The following is a 24,952-nucleotide window of genomic DNA, read 5'->3' on the forward strand; positions in this document are numbered from 1 at the left end:
CTCCGGGCCGAGCTCGAGAATCATCAGAATTCATGGGCTTTTTGGGGCAGCACAGAGTGAAGTTTGTTCCGGTCCACAGCAGCAGTCACGTTAGCGCTCTTTCCTGCTTACTCACTGCTGACTTGGACTCTGACTAACCTCGCGTCACCAGGCTCTTCTCGGGGAGAAAGAGCCTGGTCTCCGTTTACAAGGAATTTTGTCACTCGGCCTGTTTCCGGCCTAGACAGGAAACAAGCAGCGGAAACAGAATAAGAAAATAAAACAACAAAACAAAAGAACAAACCGAACAAAGTTTCTGAACAAGTTCTTGTAGAAACATATCGCGGATTCACAATATCACATATTTTAAGCCAATACAGAAGCTTTGCATAAGACAATTAATCGAGGGCAGAGACTACCATACAACTTGCTACTATACAACTTGTGGTGTTGTTCTTTTTATCAGGCTCTAGCTAACGTAACCTCGCCGCGTCAAGCTAACGGCAAAAAGGAGATTTTTCTGTGCACTTGTTTCCTGTTTCCTTGGTTTACGCCCCAAGGCCAAAAGCGGTGTAAAGCCGTGTCCAGACTAGACTCTGACTTACAAAACTGTTCAAAACAAATCAGCTGACTGTTGCTCCCTATAGACTGTTTTCACAGAATTGTGTTGCTATGGGAACAGTTTGAACCCTAGCTTATTTCCTGTCAGCTATTGTATTAGCAAACATTGCAACAGGAAGTAAGCTAGGGGCAATTTTGAATGTTTATGTTGTCAAATTAAAAGCGTCTTTCTATTTTATTTGTTCTCGTTGTTGTGCATTTGGTGCTGTGTGCTTGGTTCTCTAGCCCCGCGCCCACGACCCGCGTGTAATTATGCAATCACCAGCATCCTGTGCAGTGAATGATGTCACACGCCAGGAATCATGGGAAATGCAGTGCTTTATTCCCAGGCGGCAAAGTAGCACAGAACGCATAACGGGAAACGCTACAATATTCACACACGTGCAAAACTAGCTGCACCGAACACAGGAAAAGAGAGCAAAAATACACAGGACTGCCCTCATGACGGTAATAATGCACATACAAAACATAAAGGCTCCATAGGGGAGGAGGTGATACAAGATAGGACATGTTACCAATGACGGTAAAATAGTCAGCAGTTGGGCAGTATAAACAGTGACAAGCCCTTTTAAAGATATTCTGAGAATGGGTGTTACTTCTAAGGTAAGGGTATTCTGCCGCTCATTCCATGCTTAGGGTGCAGAAAAGTAGAAACCCTGGGGACGTTTAGAAGAAGCCAGTTACTTCGTTTGAGTTTAACTTTATTAAGTATTCACATGGCAATTGACACGTCATCTGAAATAGGTGAGGTTCACAATCGTGTTTAGTTTAAAAGGTACACTTAAAAATGAAAATATTTAATAGACATAAATAATAAAAACATTGAGGTAAAAAAAAAAGGAGAGACTTTTAGCAACCGACACAAAAATACAATATGGCATCTGTGTCTCTATCTTTGTCTCTATATACAAAAGGAGGAGGGCATGGTCGAGTGTAGAGCGTATTTGTCACAACTTGAGTATTTGTTAGTGTGTACCTATGTAGTATGTACTGTATATACTATACTGTATATACTATGTAGTCCCGAAGGTAATATGACAGCAGCTTGATGGCCTCCTCTCTCCCCTGTCCAGATGATGGCGTCAGCCCTGAGCGCATCGCCCAGGTGATGGGCCAGCCGGACCACTGCCACCATGCCGTCCACCTCATCAACGAGCTGGTTCACACAGCGCAGGTATGTGCTCCCGTCACCTGACCATGTGCCCCCGTCACCTGACCATGTGCCCCCGTCACCTGACCATGTGCCCCCGTCACCTGACCATGTGCCCCCGTCACCTGACCATGTGCCCCCGTCACCTGACCATGTGCCCCCGTCACCTGACCATGTGCCCCCGTCACCTGACCATGTGCCCCCGTCACCTGACCATGTGCCCCCGTCACCTGACCATGTGCCCCCGTCACCTGACGCACGTTCTCATGGAGCCCTTCCGTTTCCTTTGGCCGGAGAGTCATCACATGACAAGTTGCTTCACTTTGACAGTCGTGTTGACAGGCCTCAAAATTCTGCACCTCATTACAGAAATGGGGTGTATTATAAATCCTGCACACATGTGTGGCATAAAGTGGGAAAATCCCACTGATATATTGAACATTAAAAGTGGTTTGCATTAATAATCTCTATGCTATATTTGCAGTTAAAGGTTGTTTTAGGGGTGTGCATGTGTGCCGTCTGTTTCCCTGAAATGCGAGAGGAGACTTAATTGACATAATTTATCTTAGCACCAGTGGCTCCTGCATTACATTACTGGCTTTCCTAAGCAGGTCGGTGCCTAGGATACTCCTTGGATGGGAGACTGATGCTGAAGTGGTGTTGGAGGACCAGTAGGAGGTGCTCTTCCCCTCTGGTCTGAATGGCCCGATGAATAATCTGATCTGATTAAATAATCTCCCCAATGCCCCAGGGCAGAGACAGGGACTCCTGTCCTGTGAGTGAGCACCGTCCTTTGGATGAAATGTTAAACCGAGGTCCTGACTCTCTGTGGTCATTAAAGATCCCATCGGCACTCTTGGCAAGAGTAGAGGTGTAACCCCGGTGCCCTGGAGGGTGTAACCCCGGTGCCCTGTGGGGTGTAACCCCGGTGCCCTGACTAAATTCCCAAACAGGCCTTCCTTCAATCATGGCCACCTAATCATCCCTCATTACTTAATTGGCACATTCAGTCCTCAACTCTCCACTGTGATAGGCTGATGTGTGCTGAGCGTTCTGGCGCAAACTGGCTGCCGTGCATCACCCAGGTGGGTGCTGCTACACATCGGTGGTGGATGAGTTGAGTTCCTCCCCCTCCCTCCCCTGATATGTGAAGCGCTTTGAGTGTCTTGAAAGGCGCTATATAAATCAATTTTTATTTTTTTATTTTTTGTCATTTACTTTTTATTGTTATTATTTTCAATGACAAACAAAACGATACAGAACAAACCAGTACGAAAGAAAAACAAACGTAAATAAACGAAAAAGACAGGGGAGGATCTTTAACCATTCAATCTTAAATCCAATCAATTATTATTATGTTGTGACCCTTGTTTTTTTGTGTGGAAAAAAAAAAATATATATATATATATTTTCATTTAGCCTCTTTCCATACAAAGAGCTGGCCTGGCACGGTTTGGCGCGGCCGGGATTTGTGTTTCCATGTGCCTTGAATGATGCACTTGTCTTAATATGGCCGTGTCAAAAGTTGCGGCAGGCGTCCCTCAACAACCGGGCAACGGATTTCAAAACCGAAGGCACCATTGAAATCAACGTGACTCATACATGTTAATACGAGGGTTTCAGTCACCGACGACCTTTCCGGTCACTAACTCGGCCACCACTTTGATACTTTAGGAGTGATTTAATAGGGATGCAGCGATGTGAACATTTTGGCCGATACCGATAACCAATATTATCATTGCTGTTATGGCCGATAACCGATATTTACCGATGTCGATATGATCTGTATAAAAACACATTTCTATGCATTTGAAAAAGTTATGCATTTCTTTATTTCCAAAACATTTGGAAAAGCCCATAAATAATAGATTTACCTCATTGTTTCCTCTCAATGTGAAGATTTTGGCCAATACCAATAACCGATATTATCATAGCAACATCGGACCGATGCCGATAGGTTAAAAAATGACTTAACATCGGCCGATACCGATATGATTGCCGATATATCGTGCATCCCTAGTGATTAATATTAAAAAAATGGGGCTACTGCGTTAAGCCTCTGACAGACTGTGCGATTTTGGGCTGTCCCAGACGCGAGACGAGCAACGTGAGGAAAAACGTGGAGATAGTGTTGGTCTTGGCTTCAAGACGGTGGTCCTGCGTCGTGCAGTGACAGAGGTTCAAACTTCAAAGACGGCCGTTGTCAAAGTCTTGCGACGAAAGACAGCCTAGGATGAATTCTGAGTGTCAGAAATTTGGGGTGACCGCTACGACAACGTCTGATAACAACCAATAGAAATTCCGCATGATCATATCAGAGTAGGCTATTCACCTTATGTAGCCACGCCCATTTGACCTGGTTGTGTGGTCGTGTCACGACTTCCGGCTAAGAAAAAGAAAAAGGCAGGCTGCTCCAATATCGTCTAACTCTGAATTAACTAATAGTTTAGTCAATTGTATGTAACATACCGCGCTGCGCTCGGAGGAGAGAAAACCATCTGAAGCTTTCTTTGTTGGACTCCCGGTATGTTTTACAAGAAAGTGCTCGTCATTGTCGACGATAACGTTATCTGACCTGGCTAACAGTGGATACTCGCTTGCTTGCTGTGTACCGAGCTCAAAGTAGTAGGCTACGTTCTTTGTTTTACCCCCTGCACTGTCCGCTACAAAAACAACTCTCTTCTTCTGACGTTCTTTTGTATTTCGCGCCGTGACCGCCGGAAGTGTTAACACGACCCGGAAGAATTTGGCCCACCCCCACGTATGAACATAAGGTGAATAGACGCTAAATGGTAGTAGGCTAATAAATTGTTGACATTACGTCTCTCGCAACATTGGCCATGACCGTGTCCACATTCTCCTCCTCTTTGGATGTGTTTCCAGACACATGAATTCCACTTTGCAAAGGCTCCATTCTTGCTAAGCTTTGTCAGTTCTTCATTGTTGACATTTCGACCAGACAACTGTGGTGCACATTGATTGATGCGTAGCCGCGGCGCGCCCTGCTGACTGCTGATTGACAGGTATTGATGGAGAGACGTGCGTCGTAGCCAGTAGGTGTCCTCATCGTACAGTCTACACACATGAAACCATGATGTGCTACCCAAGTTTATTAGATCAAACATTGCACAGTGTGGTTTGCAATAAACATATAAGATTGCTCAAGTCTTAGTCTGTAGGTGGCTTTAGGCACACATCACAAGTGCAGAAACTGCAGGAATCTTGTAGTTTACCTACAAGCCTTTGTCCAAAAGAAAATGGAGATGGTGGAGCCGCTACTTTTCTCAGTCAGTTTTAGACCCCTAAACTCATAGGTGCAAATTGTCGTTTTGATCCCCCACACTACGAAATTGGGAGAAACTCAGTAAATAATTAATATTTTGGGCTTAATATTTTTCTTCATGATTTATGTATATCTTATGCTGGGGGGGATAAACATTTTGAACAAGGGAGCTCAAATTGACTTACTTTTTGCTGAATTCAGCTAAGATGTCAACTTAGAAAACCATCCTACACGGGGCTTTAAATAAAATGGAACACACACACACACACACACACACACACACACACACACACACACACACACACACACACACACACACACACACACACACACACACACACACACACACAACACACACACACACAAGGTAAAAGTGTGTGTGAATGAATTGAGTGATGCAAACACATCAGGGGTCAAAAGGTGACAGAAACCCCAAAGACCTATAGCCTGGTGGAGTGCGGGCCGTGTCCTGCTGGAGCGGAAAGTTAGAGAAGTTAGTGTTTTAGGTCAAGTTAGTGTCTCTACAAAATCATTGTGAGGTTAAGTTTGGTTCAAAGGACAAATGTCTCATAATTATGTCAATTCCCAGTTTATCATTATTTGATGAAATTGCAACCAAAAGATAATGGACTTCATGAACCTCTCATTGATGAGGTGTGTGTGTGTGTGTGTGTGTGTGTGTGTGTGTGTGTGTGTGTGTGTGTGAGAGAGAGAGAACTGGAAAGGAGGTTGCTGTTGAAACAATGTTGATAGAGTTTAAACCTGATTTTATTATATATATATATATTTATTTATATATCTATATATAGATATAGATATGTGTATATATATATATAATTTATGTATTTATGCTACTGGCAGTCATAACATATTTGCAAGGAACAATGCAGTATAATAATAATAAGAGGAAAATAGAGTTGATGCATATTTTGTGGCAATATATTTTCAGGAGTGAAACTTCATAATGTTTTTGGACATAATTGTCTTAACATTTCTAAAAGATGAACAACAATATAAGACAACTTAACACAAGCAAATCTGACATGGTAAAGGGGGAAATTACTTGATTTCCATCAGAATATTATTTTACCTTAACCTCTCCAGTAAATGTTTTTTTTTGTTTTAGCCAGTGGCAGCCAGACTGAAGCTCTTCGTGCGTCTCCTAACTCTTTGTGTCCCTGTCCCGACAGGAGCGGGACGGCTTCGGGGGCATGTTGGGACGTCGAGGCCGCAGCGACTGCGGCATGGGCGGGGCCAGCGGGCTGCAGGAGGTGACGTACGCCGTGCCCGCTGACAAGTGCGGCCTGGTGATTGGCAAAGGTGAGCAGATTGTTTTTGTCACGTGCTCAACAGATTTAAACAACCCGTTAATGTAAAGATCCCCGCATCCTTGCATTACATTTTTACCCGCAAAAAATCTGATGTACGAATATGCTCCAAAATGAAAAACCCTAGCCAAAATGCGGGTATGGTTCCGCGTCCGACCGCACAAGGAGAACCAAAGTTTGGCTAGCGCTAAACAGTTTATTTCGTAGACTATAGGCCTGTTACAATTATTACAAGGCTAGACCAGGGGTAATCTGCTGTGTAATTGCAAAGATTTTTTAATGAGTTTTATCGGGCCTATGTTATGGAGAAACATGCATCTGTTTGTTTGACCATCTGTCTCCTTTGAACCGGGATTTCCCCCTGCATTGTCTAAATTAGAATTTGGAAAAAACAAAACAAAAACTACGCGAGTACACGAATGGTTGTACCGTTGAACGAATACTGACATCCTACTCGAGTACTCATGCCCATCTCTACTAGACACTTAAGTATTTTTTTATTTTATTTTTACTATTAACTTAAACTATAACACAGAACCTGCTGATGTGAGTACGTGTAACCGGTTTCTCAATTATGAGCTCTTCTCCTCTGCATTATATTAAGTTATATTATATAACGTGCCCTTGCAGATGTAACTTAACATTTTCATCAGTTGGAAAACTACATATGGATGGACGCCGGCTCAAATACAACAATACAACATTTTATTTTCCCCTTTCATACTAAGTGGGGACGCCATTTGGTCTCCTTCTTCCACGGCGTAGAAAGTGATGAGGAGAGGGGGTGAGTGAGTGAGTGAGCAGCACCCTCCTCCCTTTCTCCCTGCAGGCCTCATGTATGCAGCACAAGTGGTATTCACTGGTGCCACAGTGGGCTTAATGACGGGGCTAATGCGTGTAATGTGACATTAATTGTTAAAGGTGCATAATAACAGCCCTCAATCACGTGGAAGGCTGCCCGGCATCTAATGAGCGCCTTTTCACGCCGATAGAGTGCAAGCGAGGGAATGAATAGGAGGAATTAGCTTATTGGCTATTCATGCCCACTCTATTGCCAGCTATTTAAAAGTCATTGACCATTGCATTGGAAAGGAGCTCTGTGTGTGTGTGTGTGTGTGTGCGCAGAGTATATGTGCACGCATGTCCCCTCCAGTGTGTGTGTGTGGGGGGTGGGCGGGGGTCCGAGGGGGGGGCCCCTCTTTACCTAAGATAAAAACACGGCAATAGAAATGTCAAGTGTCTTTTGTGCGTGTGGTGGGGCGAGGGGAAACAAATAAACCTGGGCGTTGCGTCCCCCTCTCTGCGCATTAGCATATGAAGTGGGCCAATATGGTGGAGATGGCGGTGGGTCTGGGCGCTGTCAGCCGTCCCTTAAAGGGTGCGGTGATTAATATCTTTACGATGCCATATGCAGCACCAGTGCCCCCCCCCCTCCGCGTTGACCCCCCCCCTGCACACACACACACACACTGCAGCCCAGCGCCCCCCTGTTTTGACCCCCCCTGCACACACACACACTGCTTGATGAATCAAGCCACCCACCAACCTGCTCCCACTTTATTAGGGCCTAGAATTCAGTGCCAGAGGCATTAAGCACGCTATAGTACATACAGGGGTCGTGCAAAGTCTTGAAAGTTTGGAAAATGCCTGATGTTACGTTTTCAAGGTTAGAAATATCCTTGAGAAATGCTTGATTTTGTAACATAATTTGGTGTTTCTTCTACACAATCACTCATGCAAACTAAAAAGTATTTTAACGTTTGAAATTGAACAATCGTATGGTCGTATTTGTTTGTTGTCTCCCGGTGTCTCACACTCTCACACAACGCGGATCGGATCACAACCAGATTGACTCACATGACAAAGTGCCACAATTATATTGATTGCTGTGGGTATTATAGAGGAATCCTGTCAACTTTATTTTTCACAATTGCATTTATGGTGACAATTTAGATGTGAGGATAAAGGCTTTTTTTTTAGCCTGGAAAAGTAAACTCGACCACCAGGCTAATAATGTTGAACAGAAACTGCCATGCACATAGAAAACAAAAGTCTATTTATATTATTACCTATACTTTTTGGATGTTGGACGTAAAACTGCAGTCGCACTGAAAATTACACATTCTCTTCATGTTACTTTTATTTTCCCTTGAGGCAAATACACACACACCAGCAGCTAACCAGCCCCTTGGCTTAGCCCACACCAGCAGCTAACCAGCCCCTTGGCTTAGCCCACACCAGCAGCTAACCAGCCCCTTGGCTTGGCCCACACCAGCAGCTAACCAGCCCCTTGACTTACCAGCAGCTAACCAGCCCCTTGGCTTACCAGCAGCTAACCAGCCCCTTGGCTTACCAGCAGCTAACCAGCCCCTTGACTTACCAGCAGCTAACCAGCCCCTTGACTTACCAGCAGCTAACCAGCCCCTTGGCTTACCAGCAGCTAACCAGCCCCTTGGCTTACCAGCAGCTAACCAGCCCCTTGGCTTACCAGCAGCTAACCAGCCCCTTGGCTTGGCTTGTCCCACACCAGCAGCTAACCAGCCCCTTGGCTTGGCTTGGCCCACACCAGCAGCTAACCAGCCCCTTGGCTTGTCCCACACCAGCAGCTAACCAGCCGCTTGGCCCACACCAGCAGCTAACCAGCCCCTTGCCTTGGCTTGGCTTGGCCCACACTAGCAGCTAACCAGCCGCTTGTCCCACACCAGCAGCTAACCAGCCCCTTGGCTTGGCTTGTCCCACACCAGCAGCTAACCAGCCCCTTGGCTTGTCCCACACCCACCAGCAGCTAACCAGCCCCTTGTCTTGGCCCACACCAGCAGCTAACCAGCCCCTTGGCTTGGCCCACACTAGCAGCTAACCAGCCCCTAGGCTTTTTTTTGGCCTGGAAAAGTAAACTTGATGACCACCAGGCTAATAATGTTGAACAGAAACTGCCATGCACATAGAAAACAAAAGTCTATTTATATTATTACCTATACTTTTTGGATGTTGGATGTAAAACTGCAGTCGCACTGGAAATTTCCATCTTACACATTCTCTTCATGTTACTTTTATTTTCCCTTGAGGCAAATACACACACACCAGCAGCTAACCAGCCCCTTGGCTTGGCCCACACCAGCAGCTAACCAGCCCCTTGGCTTGGCCCACACCAGCAGCTAACCAGCCCCTTGGCTTGGCCCACACTAGCAGCTAACCAGCCCCTTGGCTTGGCCCACACCAGCAGCTAACCAGCCCCTTGACTTACCAGCAGCTAACCAGCCCCTTGGCTTACCAGCAGCTAACCAGCCCCTTGGCTTACCAGCAGCTAACCAGCCCCTTGGCTTGGCTTGGCCCACACCAGCAGCTAACCAGCCCCTTGGCTTGGCTTGTCCCACACCAGCAGCTAACCAGCCCCTTGGCTTGGCTTGTCCCACACCAGCAGCTAACCAGCCGCTTGTCCCACACCAGCAGCTAACCAGCCGCTTGTCCCACACCAGCAGCTAACCAGCCCCTTGTCTTGGCTTGTCCCACACCCACCAGCAGCTAACCAGCCCCTTGGCTTGTCTTGTCCCACACCCACCAGCAGCTAACCAGCCCCTTGGCTTGGCCCACACCCACCAGCAGCTAACCAGCCCCTTGGCTTGTCCCACACCCACCAGCAGCTAACCAGCCCCTTGGCTTGGCCCACACCCACCAGCAGCTAACCAGCCCCTTGGCTTGTCCCACACCCACCAGCAGCTAACCAGCCCCTTGGCTTGGCCCTGAATGCTGTCACCAGTTGCACTTTTGTCTCCACCACCTCCTTTTCTCCAGCTCACTAAACCAGTCTCATTAATAAGGCCCTGTATGATCTGTCCTCACTACAGGCCCAGTCCATGAAGTGAATAGTCGGGCTCTTCATTGGTCTCCGCCGTCTGACTGGAGGAGCTCATAATGGCTTCATTAAGGCAGAACTTTCATTTGGTTGACAATGGCTTAATGGCCCATGGGCAGTCTGCTGGCAGCAGGGAATAGGCTACGGGGAGGAGGAGAGCTTTCTGATGAGCGTTTTCATCCCGAGGTCAGCCGGGGTCATCCCGAGTGTCAGCCACCAGTGAACAAATGTGTAATTGATGTTGGGACAGCCCCGGTGTCCCCCCCCCCCCCCCGGGAAGGACCCACTGCCTTTTTGGTTGGGACGGGGCATCGTGGTGGGGTGTGGTGGGGTGGGGACCCCCCCTCTCCCCTCATCACAGAGGGACAACACAAGAGTCAAGAATGAAAAGGGTAAAAAGCGCGAGACAAACGATATCCCAGAAGGAGGATACGCTTGGATTTTCGGGCCTTTTCTCCTGCCGGCGATGTTTCATTTCTCCCCGCTGGTGTAATTGCTCTCCCCACACGTCGGGGGGCAAGCTGGCATCTGGGCGGGGGGGGATGTCTCCTTTTGTTTCCCCATTTGCACGGATGTTAAGATAGAATGGCAGATAAGTGGTGGTGAGACACATGCCGGCGTCTCGTAAGGTAGCGCTATCACGCCATTTTTCTGTCGCGGGGGGCCAGTCGACACGGAGCAGGGGGCGCTCCCGTAAAAAAGGACAGCGCGCGAGTAGTACAATAACGCTCTAGAATTCCTCGCGCTCAACCGGGAATTTGTACCGAAACGAGAATTTTGATTACGGATGCACGGTGATATCGGTATCGGCCGATAAAAGCTTTAAAATGAAGAAATATCGGGCATCGGTCTCCCAACCGAACATTTTCTGCGGCTGATAAAATGACCCTAACCCAGGTAGAACATCACCCAAGCCTGTTAAAGTAGGAGGAATCTTACAGTTTTGTTTGAAAGAAAATGTCACATAAATAAAAAATATTGCATGTTTTAACCTAAGCTGAAGAAGTTTTCTAATTTTCCCCTAGTGAATGTGTACCTTTTTGAAAAGCATTGTATTTATATTTGCATCTGCCCAGTGAGCCATCACGATAACGGTAGTCATAATGTGTTAATTCCACTACTGGAGAGACTTGATGTTCTCTGATCTTAGGTTGGGGGGAAAAAACGCATTTATCGGCCAAAAGATTTGGAAAATATCGGCATATCAGATATCGGGGGGGGGGGGGGGGGGGGATTCCAATATCGTGCATTGCTCGGATCGTTGAAAATTCTTCATTGCTTGATTCCTCCCCCAGGTGGTGAAACCATCAAGAACATCAAAGAGCAGTCCCGTGCCCACGTGGAGCTCCAGAGGAACCCGCCGCCCAACACAGACCCCAACGTGCGCATCTTCTCCATCCGAGGCACCCCGCAGCAGCTGGATAAGGCCCGCCAGCTGATCGATGAGAGAATTGGGGTAGGTGGTCTGGGTCTGCCCCCTCCTCGGTACCCCCCCCCCCCCCCCAAAATGCTATTGTCTGGGCTGATATTCATGAGCGCACATGTGAATGCGGGGAGCCGCCGGGGGTGAGCCGGGTTCCTGTGGTCCCGGTGGCCGGCAGGATGTCACCAGGGGTTAAACATGAAAAATCCATCAAATGGACTTAATGGAGTGCATCAGCGGCCGGCCCCGACCTTTGACCTTGCCTGTTGGCTCCTTTTTTAAACACAAGTGTGGTCTCTCACTCGCCCGCCTCTTCCCTCTCTCTCTCTCTCTCTCTCTCTCTCTCCGCTCTAGGCCCCGGGAATGGGGGGCAACAGCAGTTTTGGCATGAATCCCTTCAACCAAGGACCAACCACTCCTCCTCAACAGTAGGGGATCTTTGCTGAACTTCTCTCTTTTCTCAACCGTGTCACATTTACATATTCGTTTTACACGCACTCTGCTATACAGACCCGTTGTGTTATTGTCGGCTCCCAAGTAAAAAGCAGTGTCTTCATTAAGAAATTAATTCTGAAGTCTGTTTAAACCGGAGATTGACTCGCATCTCGTTTGTCTCTTATTCTGTTTAAAGTGGGCCTCAGACGTTCATGACCGGGGGAGGAGGAGGAGGAGGCGGAGGAGGAGGTGGTGGTGGTGGTGGAGGCGGAGGAGGAGGAGGAGGAGGAGGAGGATGGGGTACAACCTTTCAGATATGGCAACCTCAAGGGCAACAGGACCACAGTAAGTACAGTACCACACCCCTTTGTATCATTCTTTATTCGTCCAAGTCATTTAATCAATATCTGTTAATTTTCCCCCTCAAATTGTACGTGTCTCCATTTCTGTGGTGGCCAACAATTTACAGATGTTCTGGGTCACTGTTGTAAATGTACATATGTTCTGGGTCAGTATTATAAATTGATGTCTTTTCTGGCCAAGGTGCTGCTTAATTCATCATGAACCACCAGACCAGATACCTTTTTAATGCAACCGGCAGTCAACAGATGCTAACCCAACTGGACGATTATTTTACCGTACTGAACAGTTCTCCTCTCCAAACATAGTTGCCAGTTTCAATTGTCCGATTTACTCCATCGCTCATGAACTGTCATCTCAAGGACACAGTGGGGCTAGTTTTACAATTGGATTTTGCATCGCTGCAGTCAGTGTCTTTAACTTCTGCAGACTTCCTGGATGAGATGTTCACATTCCCTGTGGCTAACCGCCTCTCTTCTAGATGGAGAGGGTTTAAATTTGCTGTCGATGGAAGTCGTTATAGGAGGGAGGAATTGGCGATGAGAGGCAGAAGGTGGACGAGTTAGGAACCGGGCCCACTTTCAAGCAACTCTGTTCTCAAACACTGTGATCTGTGTCTGGTTTCAGGTCACAATGGATCCCAGGCGGGCCAGATGGACTGGGAGCAGTATTATAAAAAGCTAGGCAAGTGTCACCCAGGGAGAGAAGAACAGCGTTAGTTTTGTGTCACCATGCTCTCAGGAGAGCATTTGGGTCTTTCTGAATTTATTCCTATGCTATTCCTACGTGCTTTCCCTATTGGCTTGACTAGCCTCCCCTTTTATTGGTTCACACTGCCAGGGTGGAATTGTATGTGCATTTAAACAGTAACATGCTTTCTCTCTAAAACATTTTGTATCAATCATGGGTGCTTCTCCTTTTTTTTAATATATATATTTTTATTTTATTTTACAATTTTCAGAACAAAACAGAACAGAACAGGCTCAAACAAAAACAGAAATATACATATATCAACTTTTCAATGTGCATAGTGATACCAGCCACTTAAAGTGTCAATGTGCTTGCAAGAAATGTGCGTGGGATCCCGCGCCAGGGGTCCATAAAGAGTCAGCCATGGGTGCTTATCCTTGAGTGGAAAAGCTGTATTTAACATGACATGTATAAAATACAAATTAAATTCAAATATAAAAGACAAATTAAATAGAAATTCGACATTTTAAACAAAGTCCCATATAACAAAGTGCAGGTCTAAATGTTTATAAAGTATGTTTACATCAAGTATGCAGGCAGTGATCTAAATGTTTCTAAAGTACGGTATGTTTGCATCAGGTATGCAGGCAGTGATCTAAATATTTATAAAGTATGTTTACATCAGGTATGCAGGCAGTGATCTAAATGTTTATAAAGTATGTTTACATCAGGTATGCAGGCAGTGATCTAAATATTTATAAAGTATGTTTGCATCAGGTATGCAGGCAGTGATCTAAATGTTTATAAAGTATGTTTACATCAGGTATGCAGGCAGTGATCTAAATGTTTATAAAGTATGTTTACATCAGGTATGCAGGCAGTGATCTAAATGTTTATAAAGTATGTTTACATCAGGTATGCAGGCAGTAATCTAAATGTTTATAAAGTATGTTTACATCAGGTATGCAGGCAGTGATCTAAATGTTTATAAAGTATGTTTACATCAGGTATGCAGGCAGTAATCTAAATGTTTATAAAGTATGTTTGCATCAGGTATGCAGGCAGTGATCTAAATGTTTATAAAGTATGTTTACATCAGGTATGCAGGCAGTAATCTAAATGTTTATAAAGTATGTTTACATCAGGTATGCAGGCAGTGATCTAAATGTTTATAAAGTATGTTTACATCAGTTATGCAGGCAGTGATCTAAATGTTTATAAAGTATGTTTACATCAGGTATGCAGGCAGTGATCTAAATGTGTATAAAGTATGTTTACATCAGGTATGCAGGCAGTGATCTAAATGTTTATAAAGTATGTTTGCATCAGGTATGCAGGCAGTGATCTAAATGTTTATAAAGTATGTTTACATCAGGTATGCAGGCAGTGATCTAAATGTTTATAAAGTATGTTTACATCAGGTATGCAGGCAGTGATCTAAATGTTTATAAAGTATGTTTACATCAGGTATGCAGGCAGTGATCTAAATGTTTATAAAGTATGTTTACATCAGGTATGCAGGCAGTGATCTAAATGTTTATAAAGTATGTTTACATCAGGTATGCAGTAGGGCTGTGAATCTTCACTGGCCTCACAATTCGATTCGATTACGATTCAGAGGGCTACAATTCGATAACGATTATCGATGCATCTCGATGCATCTTAAATCGATGCATCACTTTTTTCCCCAAATACACGATTTTTTTTCTCACGGTGTGGCTACTTTTAAAATAAAAGTGCATTTAGAATTACATTGAATTATGATCCATAATTAAAATAAACAACTGCATGTACTTCCATTATATTTTATTTGATTATATAAAAAAAAAGAAAAAGATTTTTGACATTTGTGAATCGATGCAGAATCGTGCAGGTCCGCATCGCGATGCATCTTATAATCGATTATTTTTGACACCCCTAGTATGCAGGCAGTGATCTAAATGTTTATAAAGTATGTTTACATCAGGTATGCAGGCAGTGATCTAAATGTTTATAAAGTATGTTTACATCAGGTATGCAGGCAGTGATCTAAATGTTTATAAAGTATGTTTACATCAGGTATGCAGGCAGTGATCTAAATGTTTATAAAGTATGTTTACATCAAGTATGCAGGCAGTGATGCTCCTCTGTTTGCTCTCAGGTCAGCAGAGCCAAACCCAAAGCTCCGGCCAAGAGTACAGCAAAGCTTGGGGTGAGTGCTTATGACTCTATGTAAGATTTACGTCGCCCATAATGCCTCGCTGCTGCCCCCCCCCCCCCAGTTCCTCTCCTTCCTCACTGCCTCTTGTCCTCCCTCTCGTCCACGTCCAGGTCAGGCCGCCGGCCCTGCGTCCCAGCAGAGCTCTAATCCTGAATACAACGCCTGGGTTGACTTCTACCGGCAGCCGGTGGCCTACTTCAGCCAGGGCGCACAACAGACACAGGCCCCCGGCCTTCAGGTGAGACGCAATATCACACCTTTAGTTTGTTTGCAGTAGAGAGACAGCGTTTCAGCTGCACAGATCAACTGTTGCTGCTGGATCCTGGATTCCACCGGGCGCCGCTGCGTCGTGTTCCGGCTGCAAGGCGGCCGCCAGTCTAGACCAGTGGTTCTCAACCTGGGGGTCGGAAGATTATTTTTGGGGGTCGCGGGATGATTGTCCAAAAAAGGGGGAGGGGGGGGGGAGATTTTTTTTCCCATGACGATTAAATCTCCCATACCAATAATTTAATGTGTTAAAGTTATATAAATTATAAACCGTATAAAATAAGATTTCAGTGAGTGGAAGTTGTCTTATCCAGCGCAGACCCGTGGCACAGTGACAGGTGATTGCTAGCTAGCTAGCTAACTACTGCAATAAATTGATTGAATATGGATCAGAGCTTGGTTGAGTTGACCAGTGGCGGGAGGGCGGGGTCGCAAAACCCCAGCCTAAAGGTTTTTGGGGTGATCGCGGCTCTAAAAGGTTGAGAACCACTGCTCTAGACGATGCTTGTGATTCCACCAGACGCGGTGCCTTTCAGAAGCGGCTGTCTGCACTGCTCCGCTAAAAATATGCGCCCAGTCTATTTTTGATGGAAGCCACTTCGAGTCGAGCAGTACAGAGCAGATCGAGTGGCAGGAAGTCAGACACGGGAATGGCATAGAGAATTGGGTCAATTTTCAAAATAAAACTGCAGACTCATGATCGTATATCACAAGGAGAAGAAATGCAAGTGTGTTCTCCTGCTAACAGGCACTGGATGTAAAATATATGTATAGGAAATAATTGTTAGGATGAATGGGTTTTTAACAACTAAAACAGCCACAAATATTTGATCCATGTCATAACTGGACTTAACTCTGTCTGGAGGCTACAGCACAAAAAAGTAGGAAATAACAATAAATGGCATTAAAACAGACAAATAAACATTTAACTACCTAGTCTAGTTTGGTAGAAGCACAAAAATCAAGGATAAATGCCCAAATCAGCAAGTCAAAAAAACGTCAAAACGCTCCGCTTCTGAGACGCTCCCGGTGGGGATTGAAGTCGCGTGGAGGACGGAACAAAACTGGATCAGAACCGGACCGCGGACGCTGTCAGTGGAATCCAGGTGTTTGGGTTTTCTGAGAGGCATACTGGATGTAATGTTATTTTGAGAGGCAGTAATGGATGAAATGTTGGTATTTTGAGAGGCATACTGGATGAAATGTTGGTGTTTTAAGAGGCAGTACTGGATGTAATGTTGGTATTTTGAGAGGCAGTACTGGATGTAATGTTGGTATTTTGAGAGGCATACTGGATGTAATGTTGGTATTTTGAGAGGCAGTACTGGATGTAATGTTGGTATTTTGAGAGGCATACTGGGTGTAATGTTGGTATTTTGAGAGGCATACTGGGTGTAATGTTGGTATTTTGAGAGGCATACTGGGTGTAATGTTGGTATTTTGAGAGGCATACTGGATGTAATGTTGGTATTTGAGAGGCAGTACTGGATGTAATGTTGGTATTTTGAGAGGCATACTGGGTGTAATCTTGGTATTTTGAGAGGCATACTGGATGTCATGTTGGTATTTTGAGAGACATACTGGATGTAATGTTGGTATTTTGAGAGGCATACTGGATGTAATGTTGGTATTTTGAGAGGCATACTGGATGTAATGTTGGTATTTTGACAGGCAGTACTGGATGTAATGTTGGTATTTTGAGACGCAGTACTGGATGTAATGTTGGTATTTTGAGAGGCATACTGGATGTAATGGTATTTTGAGAGGCATACTGGATGTAATGTTGGTATTTTGAGAGACATACTGGATGTCATGTTGGTATTTTGAGAGACATACTGGATGTAATGTTGGTATTTTGAGAGGCATACTAGATGTAATGTTGGTATTTTGAGAGGCATACTGGATGTAATGTTGGTATTTTGAGAGGCAGTACTGGATGTAATGTTGGTATTTTGAGAGGCAGTACTGGATGTAATGTTGGTATTTTGAGAGGCATACTGGATGTAATGTTGGTATTTTGAGAGGCATACTGGATGTAATGTTGGTATTTTGAGAGGCATACTGGGTGTTTGAGAGGCATACTGGGTGTAATATTGGTATTTTGAGAGGCATACTGGATGTAATGTTTGTATTTTGAGAGGCATACTGGGTGTAATGTTGGTATTTTGAGAGGCATACTGGGTGTAATGTTGGTATTTTGAGAGGAATACTGGATGTAATGTTGGTATTTTGAGAGGCATACTGGATGTAATGTTGGTATTCTGAGAGGCATACTGGATGTAATGTTGGTATTTTGAGAGGCATACTGGATGTAATGTTGGAATTCTGAGAGGCATACTGGATGTAATGTTGGTATTCTGAGAGGTATACTGGATGTAATGTTGGTATTCTGAGAGGCATACTGGATGTAATGTTGGTATTCTGAGAGGCATACTGGATGTAATGTTGGTATTGTGAGAGGCATACTGGATGTAATGTTGGTATTGTGAGAGGCAAACTGGATGTAATGTTGGTATTCTGAGAGGCATACTGGATGTAATGTTGGTATTCTGAGAGGCATACTGGATGTAATGTTGGTATTCTGAGAGGCATACTGGATGTAATGTTGGTATTGTGAGAGGCAAACTGGATGTCATGTTGGTCTTCTGTACATCACAGGTCTTTGTGAAGTGATTAACAAACTGATGTCCTTCTTTTACAGGATCATTAGAGAAGAGGCCCTAGTTAAAGACTTGAATCATGAGAGGATGAAAACAAACCTTTTGTAACAGAGGTTTCTAGATTTGCAACGCCTTGAAGACTTTTTTTTCTTAGAGAAACACTAGCTGTAGGATGACTTATACAATAAAATAATATTTCTAAATCAGGAACATTTATTTGTTACTAAATACTTATATATATATACACCGTTATTTTGAATGGACAGTATCTGGGATCCCTTTTTGGACTTGAGAGAGCTGTTTTGTTTTCTATATTTTCCTTTTTGATTCAGATTGTACCGCCAAAATGAACCCAGGAGTTGTAACATTTCAAAAGGCAATATAATCTATTTTTTCTAGTTCTGTTGCAATGAAATCATAATTATGGGCTTAGCAGTCTTGAATACATTTGTTTTATGTCATAAGATGTTTAAAAGAGTGTGTAAAATATGTTTCTTTTCCTTTTACATAATTCAGTGAATTGAAACTGTGATGTTTTGTTACAGGAAATGTATTTTTGTTACACGGTAAAATGGAGTGATGTCAGCAAATGACAGTCAATTCCTCATTTAATTCCTGTTGTGCTTTGTATGCTGTTTTTCATTGTCATTTTATTGTACTCTGGTTTAAAAAAAGGTGCAATATCTTATTTCACTTTTGAAACAAAGATGGGTTCTCTAATATTTTGACAGACTTTTAACTTGTAGTTTTAAGATGTATTTTTTTGGCATATGGAAATGTAATGGATAATTTATTACACTGATCTGATATAGGATTTATTTTAGGGGGATGTTGCAAATAGTTTGTTTTGCCTTTGCTATCTTGTAAAACTATGTATATATGCTCATATATTTGACTAGTTTATTTAAAAAATATATATTTCATATAGATATGAAATGATATTTTTTCCTGTAGTCATTATCGCAGGAAACTGTCCCTCTTTTTCTGTTCTGTTTTCATACTGAAAATGTTCAAAGATGGTGAATGTGTAATTTGAAATTTGATGTTGCATCTTTCTATGGAGAAAATTAAGAAGTGGTAGATTTTTGTGTATGTTCTGTACCTGAAATATTCAAGACTGCTAAGCCTCTGGAATTCTACCTGTGTAATAATAATTAATTGTAGTTTCTTTATTTCTTTTTTTCCTCTCTAATGTTTAAGTATTATGATCAAAAATTGTCTTATTTGGTACCACCCAGTTCCCTAATGCCCTGTTGAGTTTACAGTGTGGACTCAACTGGGCGTTGGACTCAGTCCAATGCTAATAACTTTTTAATTCATTTTTTATTTCTTGTGTGATCTAATATAAATGATGCATTCATTATGGAAAAATTATTCTAGTATTAACTTCATTTCTTAATGAAAAGGGATATAATTTCAAAATGTCTAATTATGGTGTTGTTTTTTTTCCTTATGTGTACAGTTAACCATGTATTAAAAACATCAACACTACCTTTATTGTCTACTGTTAAGCTGATTTTCTTTGACATTCTGAAAGTTTGTATTTTCTTCTTATTTAGTTTCACATTTGAAACTTTACCGAGCTCTATTGTGTTTGTACTAACCGATTATACACAGGCAATATGCAGGTTGTCTGTATGTTTTCATGTGTTTTTATAAGCAGAAAATATATATTTTCTATAGCACATTGCCAGTTAATACATTTTCCACAAGCCTCTCTTGTGGTTGAAGTACGATCTTTATTAGTTCTTAATGTTAACTGCAACACTTTGTTTTTCTACAGGATCCTTAGAATGTGGAGTTTCATATCAGGTACAAACACATCTTAGTCAAGTCATCAAACTCTTGAGGCATAATTCAAGACATTGTATGCATCACATCTATTCTAATGACATATTGATGCTGGTATATCAATAATTGGAAGTTTTGGGAATGACATTTCTCTTCGTTGTCCACATGATTTTCATCATTTCCCTCACATCTGATCTGACCATCCTCAACCTCCCTGTCCAGTGAGATGTCTCCTGCACCCCCACCCCACCCCCCTCCAGGCCAGCAGCTCTGCCCCCCCCCCCCCCCCCCCCAGCCTCAGCAGGGAGGCTCTGTCCCACTATGCCCACAGCGTTGATGCTGTGCAGCTGTTTCCAAATCCAGGCCTCAATTTTGAACCTCTTCCTTTTTAATGTGCCGGCCCTGTGGACATCTCCGGCCTGGTGGTCCACTGTGGTCGCCATATCATTTAGTTGTTCACATATCATTCCCAGAGCCAGGTTGAGCGGCACGATTATTTAGAGGCCATTCTCAACGAACATTCTCCTCCAATGGGATCTTTATGCTGCAGTATGTGAAACCTTATCCTTCTGTATTGTCATATACACTTCACGGCAACTGTTTTGAGGTGATAGTGTGTAACCAATAACATTAACGAGGGCCCTGGCCCCTGGCACTGGAACACCTATGGAATGGAAACATTCATCGTAGCCTATAGGTTACACCTACTTTACTGCTTTACCACCTCAAAACGGTTCCTGTGAAAAGGGTCTATTGTAGTGTGCAATAGTCAAAGGGATTTGGATATAAATTATATATTTATGCTATGGCAAAACAGAGTGAAAACACACTCCATAACAGATCAATGAGGCTCATTCAGTCAACTATTCATTGCTATAAGAGGGTCCATTTAGGGGTCGTGCAGTGCAGCAAATGAGCCTAAACACCAACACACTTAAAGAAACGGTCTACATCTGTCAGAAATCTAAATGTCTTGTGCTGCATTACAGTAAAGTAATGTAATTTTCTTGTTCTCGCAGTTCTATTTGCCTTTAGTCAATATAGCCGCATTACTGATGAAGTATAATGAACAAAATCCCATTGTGTAAATATTTTTGTAAAATCAATATTGTCACAATATCAATACTGAGGTATTTGTTTGAGAAATATTGTGATATTTGATTTTGTCAATGCAAGAGGCCAATACCACGAAGTTGACATAATCTGATGCAGTGAGTGCACAATCTGATGCTCTACCAAATTAATTCAAAATATTTTAGCATAGCACTCCTGGAAGATTTGAAACAAAGTAACAACTATTGGCCAGTGAAATATTTCAGTCGGCACAACATGGGTGCAGCTCTTCATCTGTGCCTATATCAACTAGAAGTGCAACTTTTTAGGGTCCTTCAAACGTAAACAAACTTTATTTTTTAATTTAAGTCATATTCTTGAAGAGTAGGACAGATGGACATTATGCTCATTTTAATTGCACCATAACTCAAAACACAAGCCTGTTTTGCTCCAATGTTTACAAACAATGCAAATGTAAAACGACCTGTTTATTGCTTTCAAAAATAAATGTTTAGCTCTTACAAACTGATATTCCTTCAAGAGCTCTGTCAGAGCTAAAAGATCTTTTAAAATGTCAAAAAGGAGACATTTTTTTAAAGTTTGTATACTTTTGAAGGGCCCTAAAAAGTTGCATAATATAGCTACCTTTAAACAGTGGCTGTGTAAATTAACTGTATTAATTTAAAGGAACACAGACACACTAGAGCTAATTTGCTCTCCCGCCCTTGGCTTTCAGAAGCTGCGCACTTCAGCAGGCAGGCAGGTGTTCCTGGCTCCCACTGGCCCATCCGACACGGGGGAAGCCCCTTTGGGAGGGACTGCACCTCTCTCACCTTTGCATCAGATAAGCCGATCTACAGTATCCACCACACTGTGACAGCTACCTTAATCTCTTTTTAATGACCCTGCGGAGGGTCCCATGAGACTCCGCACTCTCACTCACTCCCAGCTGGCAGCACAGGACAGGGGTGTCCTTGTTGTGTCTCACACTCATCTCGATGCAAGCTGCAGTCAGTCAGCCATCAGTGTGAATATCAACTTGTTTTTTTTGTTCTTGATCTGATTGGGTCTCGGTCTCCGTTGGAAGTGCATGTGCTGGTTGTGTTGCTAATACGGCAAATCAATATAGCTGCAGCATGACAAGAGAGGAATAGCCTAATTGAACCAATTCTCAGAAAGACTCATCGTCGCTAAACGAAAATGGTTAATTTGAGATAACATGGTGTGATTTATGTGTGTGGGGAAGGTAATTATGCAGGCCAGGGATTTTTTGAGTTTTTCTAAGGGACCATTTTGCCTCAAGCACTTTCTTTTTCTGGTGTAGGCATTCTTCTTCGTTGCCTTTTTTTAAAGGATCTTAATACCTGGATTAGACAGTATAATAGGCTATAATTTTCTAGACAATTAAAGAATTGAAATACATGTTTATTGTATTTATGCATTTATTTAAATTATTTTTGTTGAATGTGTTTAATTGTCAAAAGTTCTCAAATGTAATTCTCTTATAAACATCTTAGGCTTTCATAGTTTTATTTTCTTCGGGGTAGCATTATGCCTATTCGTGTGTGTTTTTTTCTTTCTTGATAAAGCATAAGCTCCGCTATTTATATTCATAAGCAAATGCTTTTCTTTGATAGGTTTCCCACCAACTCTTTGAAATAAAACAATTACCACATTCTTTGTGCAATAATTGTCAATCATCCACATTAAATTGATAAGCTTTAAATGGACAGAATAATAGCTCAAATGGTTTTACAATGGAACGGCTAAGCGGGATGATGTGCTATTGCTGACATGCCCGAGGCTTTACCAGCTAGAAATAATGGCATAGGTTAATGCATAAATAAGCAAATCAAATCCATGCGTTACCCCAATTCAATTCATTTAATTCCTCTTTAATAAAGAGCGGCCCCGCCCCCCTGTCCCCGCCATTTACTTCGGATTTGCGCACTGAATGCTATAAATGTAAATCAATCTAGATGAGAAAGAATCCCATTGACGGAGCAGGGAAATTTCATCTGGGAAAAGGAGACAAATGTAGGAGGGGCCCGCTCATAAAAAGCAGCTGTTTCACAGTAATCTTTTTTCCTGCCCTGTCACTCACCTTGCCCTTTCTCTCTGCGGCGTTCAAAACTCTCCCTATTGTATTTAGGTGCCATATCTTCTTTCCCATTACATTGTAGTCCATATTCGTCCAGAGAGAGAGAGAGAGAGAGCACAACTTTTTTCTCTCTCTCGGACAATCCCCCTTGTAGTTGTTGGAGTGAAAAGCGGAGTGCATGGATGTCAAATTGCCCTCAAAACACCATGAAAGATTGATTTGCAGCACTTTTCAGGCCCCTGACATCACTTGGTGGGGAGCTGAATAGGAAACCCGTGAGCCGGGCATGGAATAAAGATGTCCTCTCTGCTGGAAAGAGAAGGGAAAAACTGCCCATTTACCCCCATGATTTACCCCCAGTCCATCAAGCCCGAAAAATAGGCGAGAGGAAAAAGCGCAGAGGACTGTGACTATTGAGAAGAAAAGGGCCCGTATATACTCATCTAAACGGTGTCACAATACCGGGGGCGAAGAACAGCCATGAATATTAAAGCGCTTACCTCAACAAGGGCTGCGAAAGTGGACCACGTCAAAGCAGCTTTGCATTTTTTGCATGGGAACAATGCTGTAAAAACACGTCGAGCTTGTTTCCATTCTGCTATTCCCGCGCTAAACTCCTCACACAAAAATAATAATATCGCAGCGCATGAATACCAAATGCATGAGAAAAAAATGCCGGGGCAACTCCCAGACCCGATGACCTAATTTTGGTGACAGAAAACTTTTAAAAACGAATTGTCGCACACACTCGCAACTTGTTAGAAAGCCGACAGTGATGTGTTTCTGAAACACTTTCGGAGCACTGAGGACCGCCACTGCGCAGTGCCTTCAGATATGGTCGTGATGTTTACACGCCTTATACTTTAGGCTATAATTTAATTAGTTTGCGCAGTAGCCCTAATCCAAATTTGTCTTCTAACGCAGTGGCTCTCAACGTGGGTTCCGGGGACCACAATGGGTCCTTGGGGAGTTATATACGAACGGCGTCAAATTGATACATTGTTGAACTTAATACAATTATTTCATTTAGGCTAACACAGTTAGAGAATGTAGAAGGGTGTTTTGATAGTTTCTGTCTGCAGTCATGGAATTCTGGACAAAATCGGCCATAAAGATATATATATTTTCAGATTTGTGTCTGTAACAACAAAATCACATCAAATGGGGGTCCGTGGCCCTATAATAAGGTTTTCGATCCAGATAATGCATTCATGTTCACATTATCAATCGACGGGATTTTGTAAATTTATTCAGGGGTCGCATTAATTTAATGTCCATGTGAGTATAAAGTAAACAATTTAAGCCCATTTACCAAATTACCAATAAGTGTGAGGCTACACTCCCCCCCCCCCCCCCCCACACACACACACACACACAGTCTCTCTCTCTCTCTCTCTCTCTCACACACACACTCAGTCTCTCTCTCTCTCTCTCTCTCTCTCTCTCTCTCACACTCACACACACACACACACACACACACACACACACACAGCCCCTCTCTCTTGTTGCGGTGCCGCAGGCAGCATGAGGGGTGTGTCATTAATAAGTAATTAGACAGGGGGTCACGCAGCCACTTATAAAAGAGACCCTCACCAAGAGGCAGGCCAACACTCGCAACACACTCGAGGAGGGGGACGGAGTATATAGCCTGTAGCCTACAAGCCGCCTGTGTGTGTATTTTTCATTCTCCCCCTGCGCCACACGCACTCCAGAGGCTTCACCAGCCAGCCAGGCAGCATCTAGTCTTGTGTCGGCACC

General features: G+C 43.4%; 1 protein-coding gene across 1 annotated transcript in view; it reads left to right on the forward strand.

Annotated features, from left to right (window-relative positions):
• Positions 1–19,740, forward strand: part of fubp3 (far upstream element (FUSE) binding protein 3) — a 46,379-nt gene extending 26,639 nt beyond the window's left edge. The window contains exons 11-20 of the mRNA XM_083657392.1: positions 1,674–1,774; positions 6,224–6,353; positions 11,510–11,670; positions 11,992–12,065; positions 12,269–12,312; positions 12,352–12,417; positions 13,060–13,116; positions 15,263–15,313; positions 15,433–15,560; positions 18,291–19,740. Of these exons, the coding sequence (XP_083513518.1) occupies positions 1,674–1,774; positions 6,224–6,353; positions 11,510–11,670; positions 11,992–12,065; positions 12,269–12,312; positions 12,352–12,417; positions 13,060–13,116; positions 15,263–15,313; positions 15,433–15,560; positions 18,291–18,299 (821 nt within the window). The 3' untranslated portion in view covers positions 18,300–19,740. The remainder of the gene's footprint in view (positions 1–1,673; positions 1,775–6,223; positions 6,354–11,509; positions 11,671–11,991; positions 12,066–12,268; positions 12,313–12,351; positions 12,418–13,059; positions 13,117–15,262; positions 15,314–15,432; positions 15,561–18,290) is intronic.
• Positions 19,741–24,952: the final 5,212 nt, after the last annotated feature.

Source organism: Poromitra crassiceps (assembly GCF_964638095.1).
Source record: "Poromitra crassiceps genome assembly, chromosome: 21".
NCBI lineage: Eukaryota > Metazoa > Chordata > Actinopteri > Beryciformes > Melamphaidae > Poromitra > Poromitra crassiceps.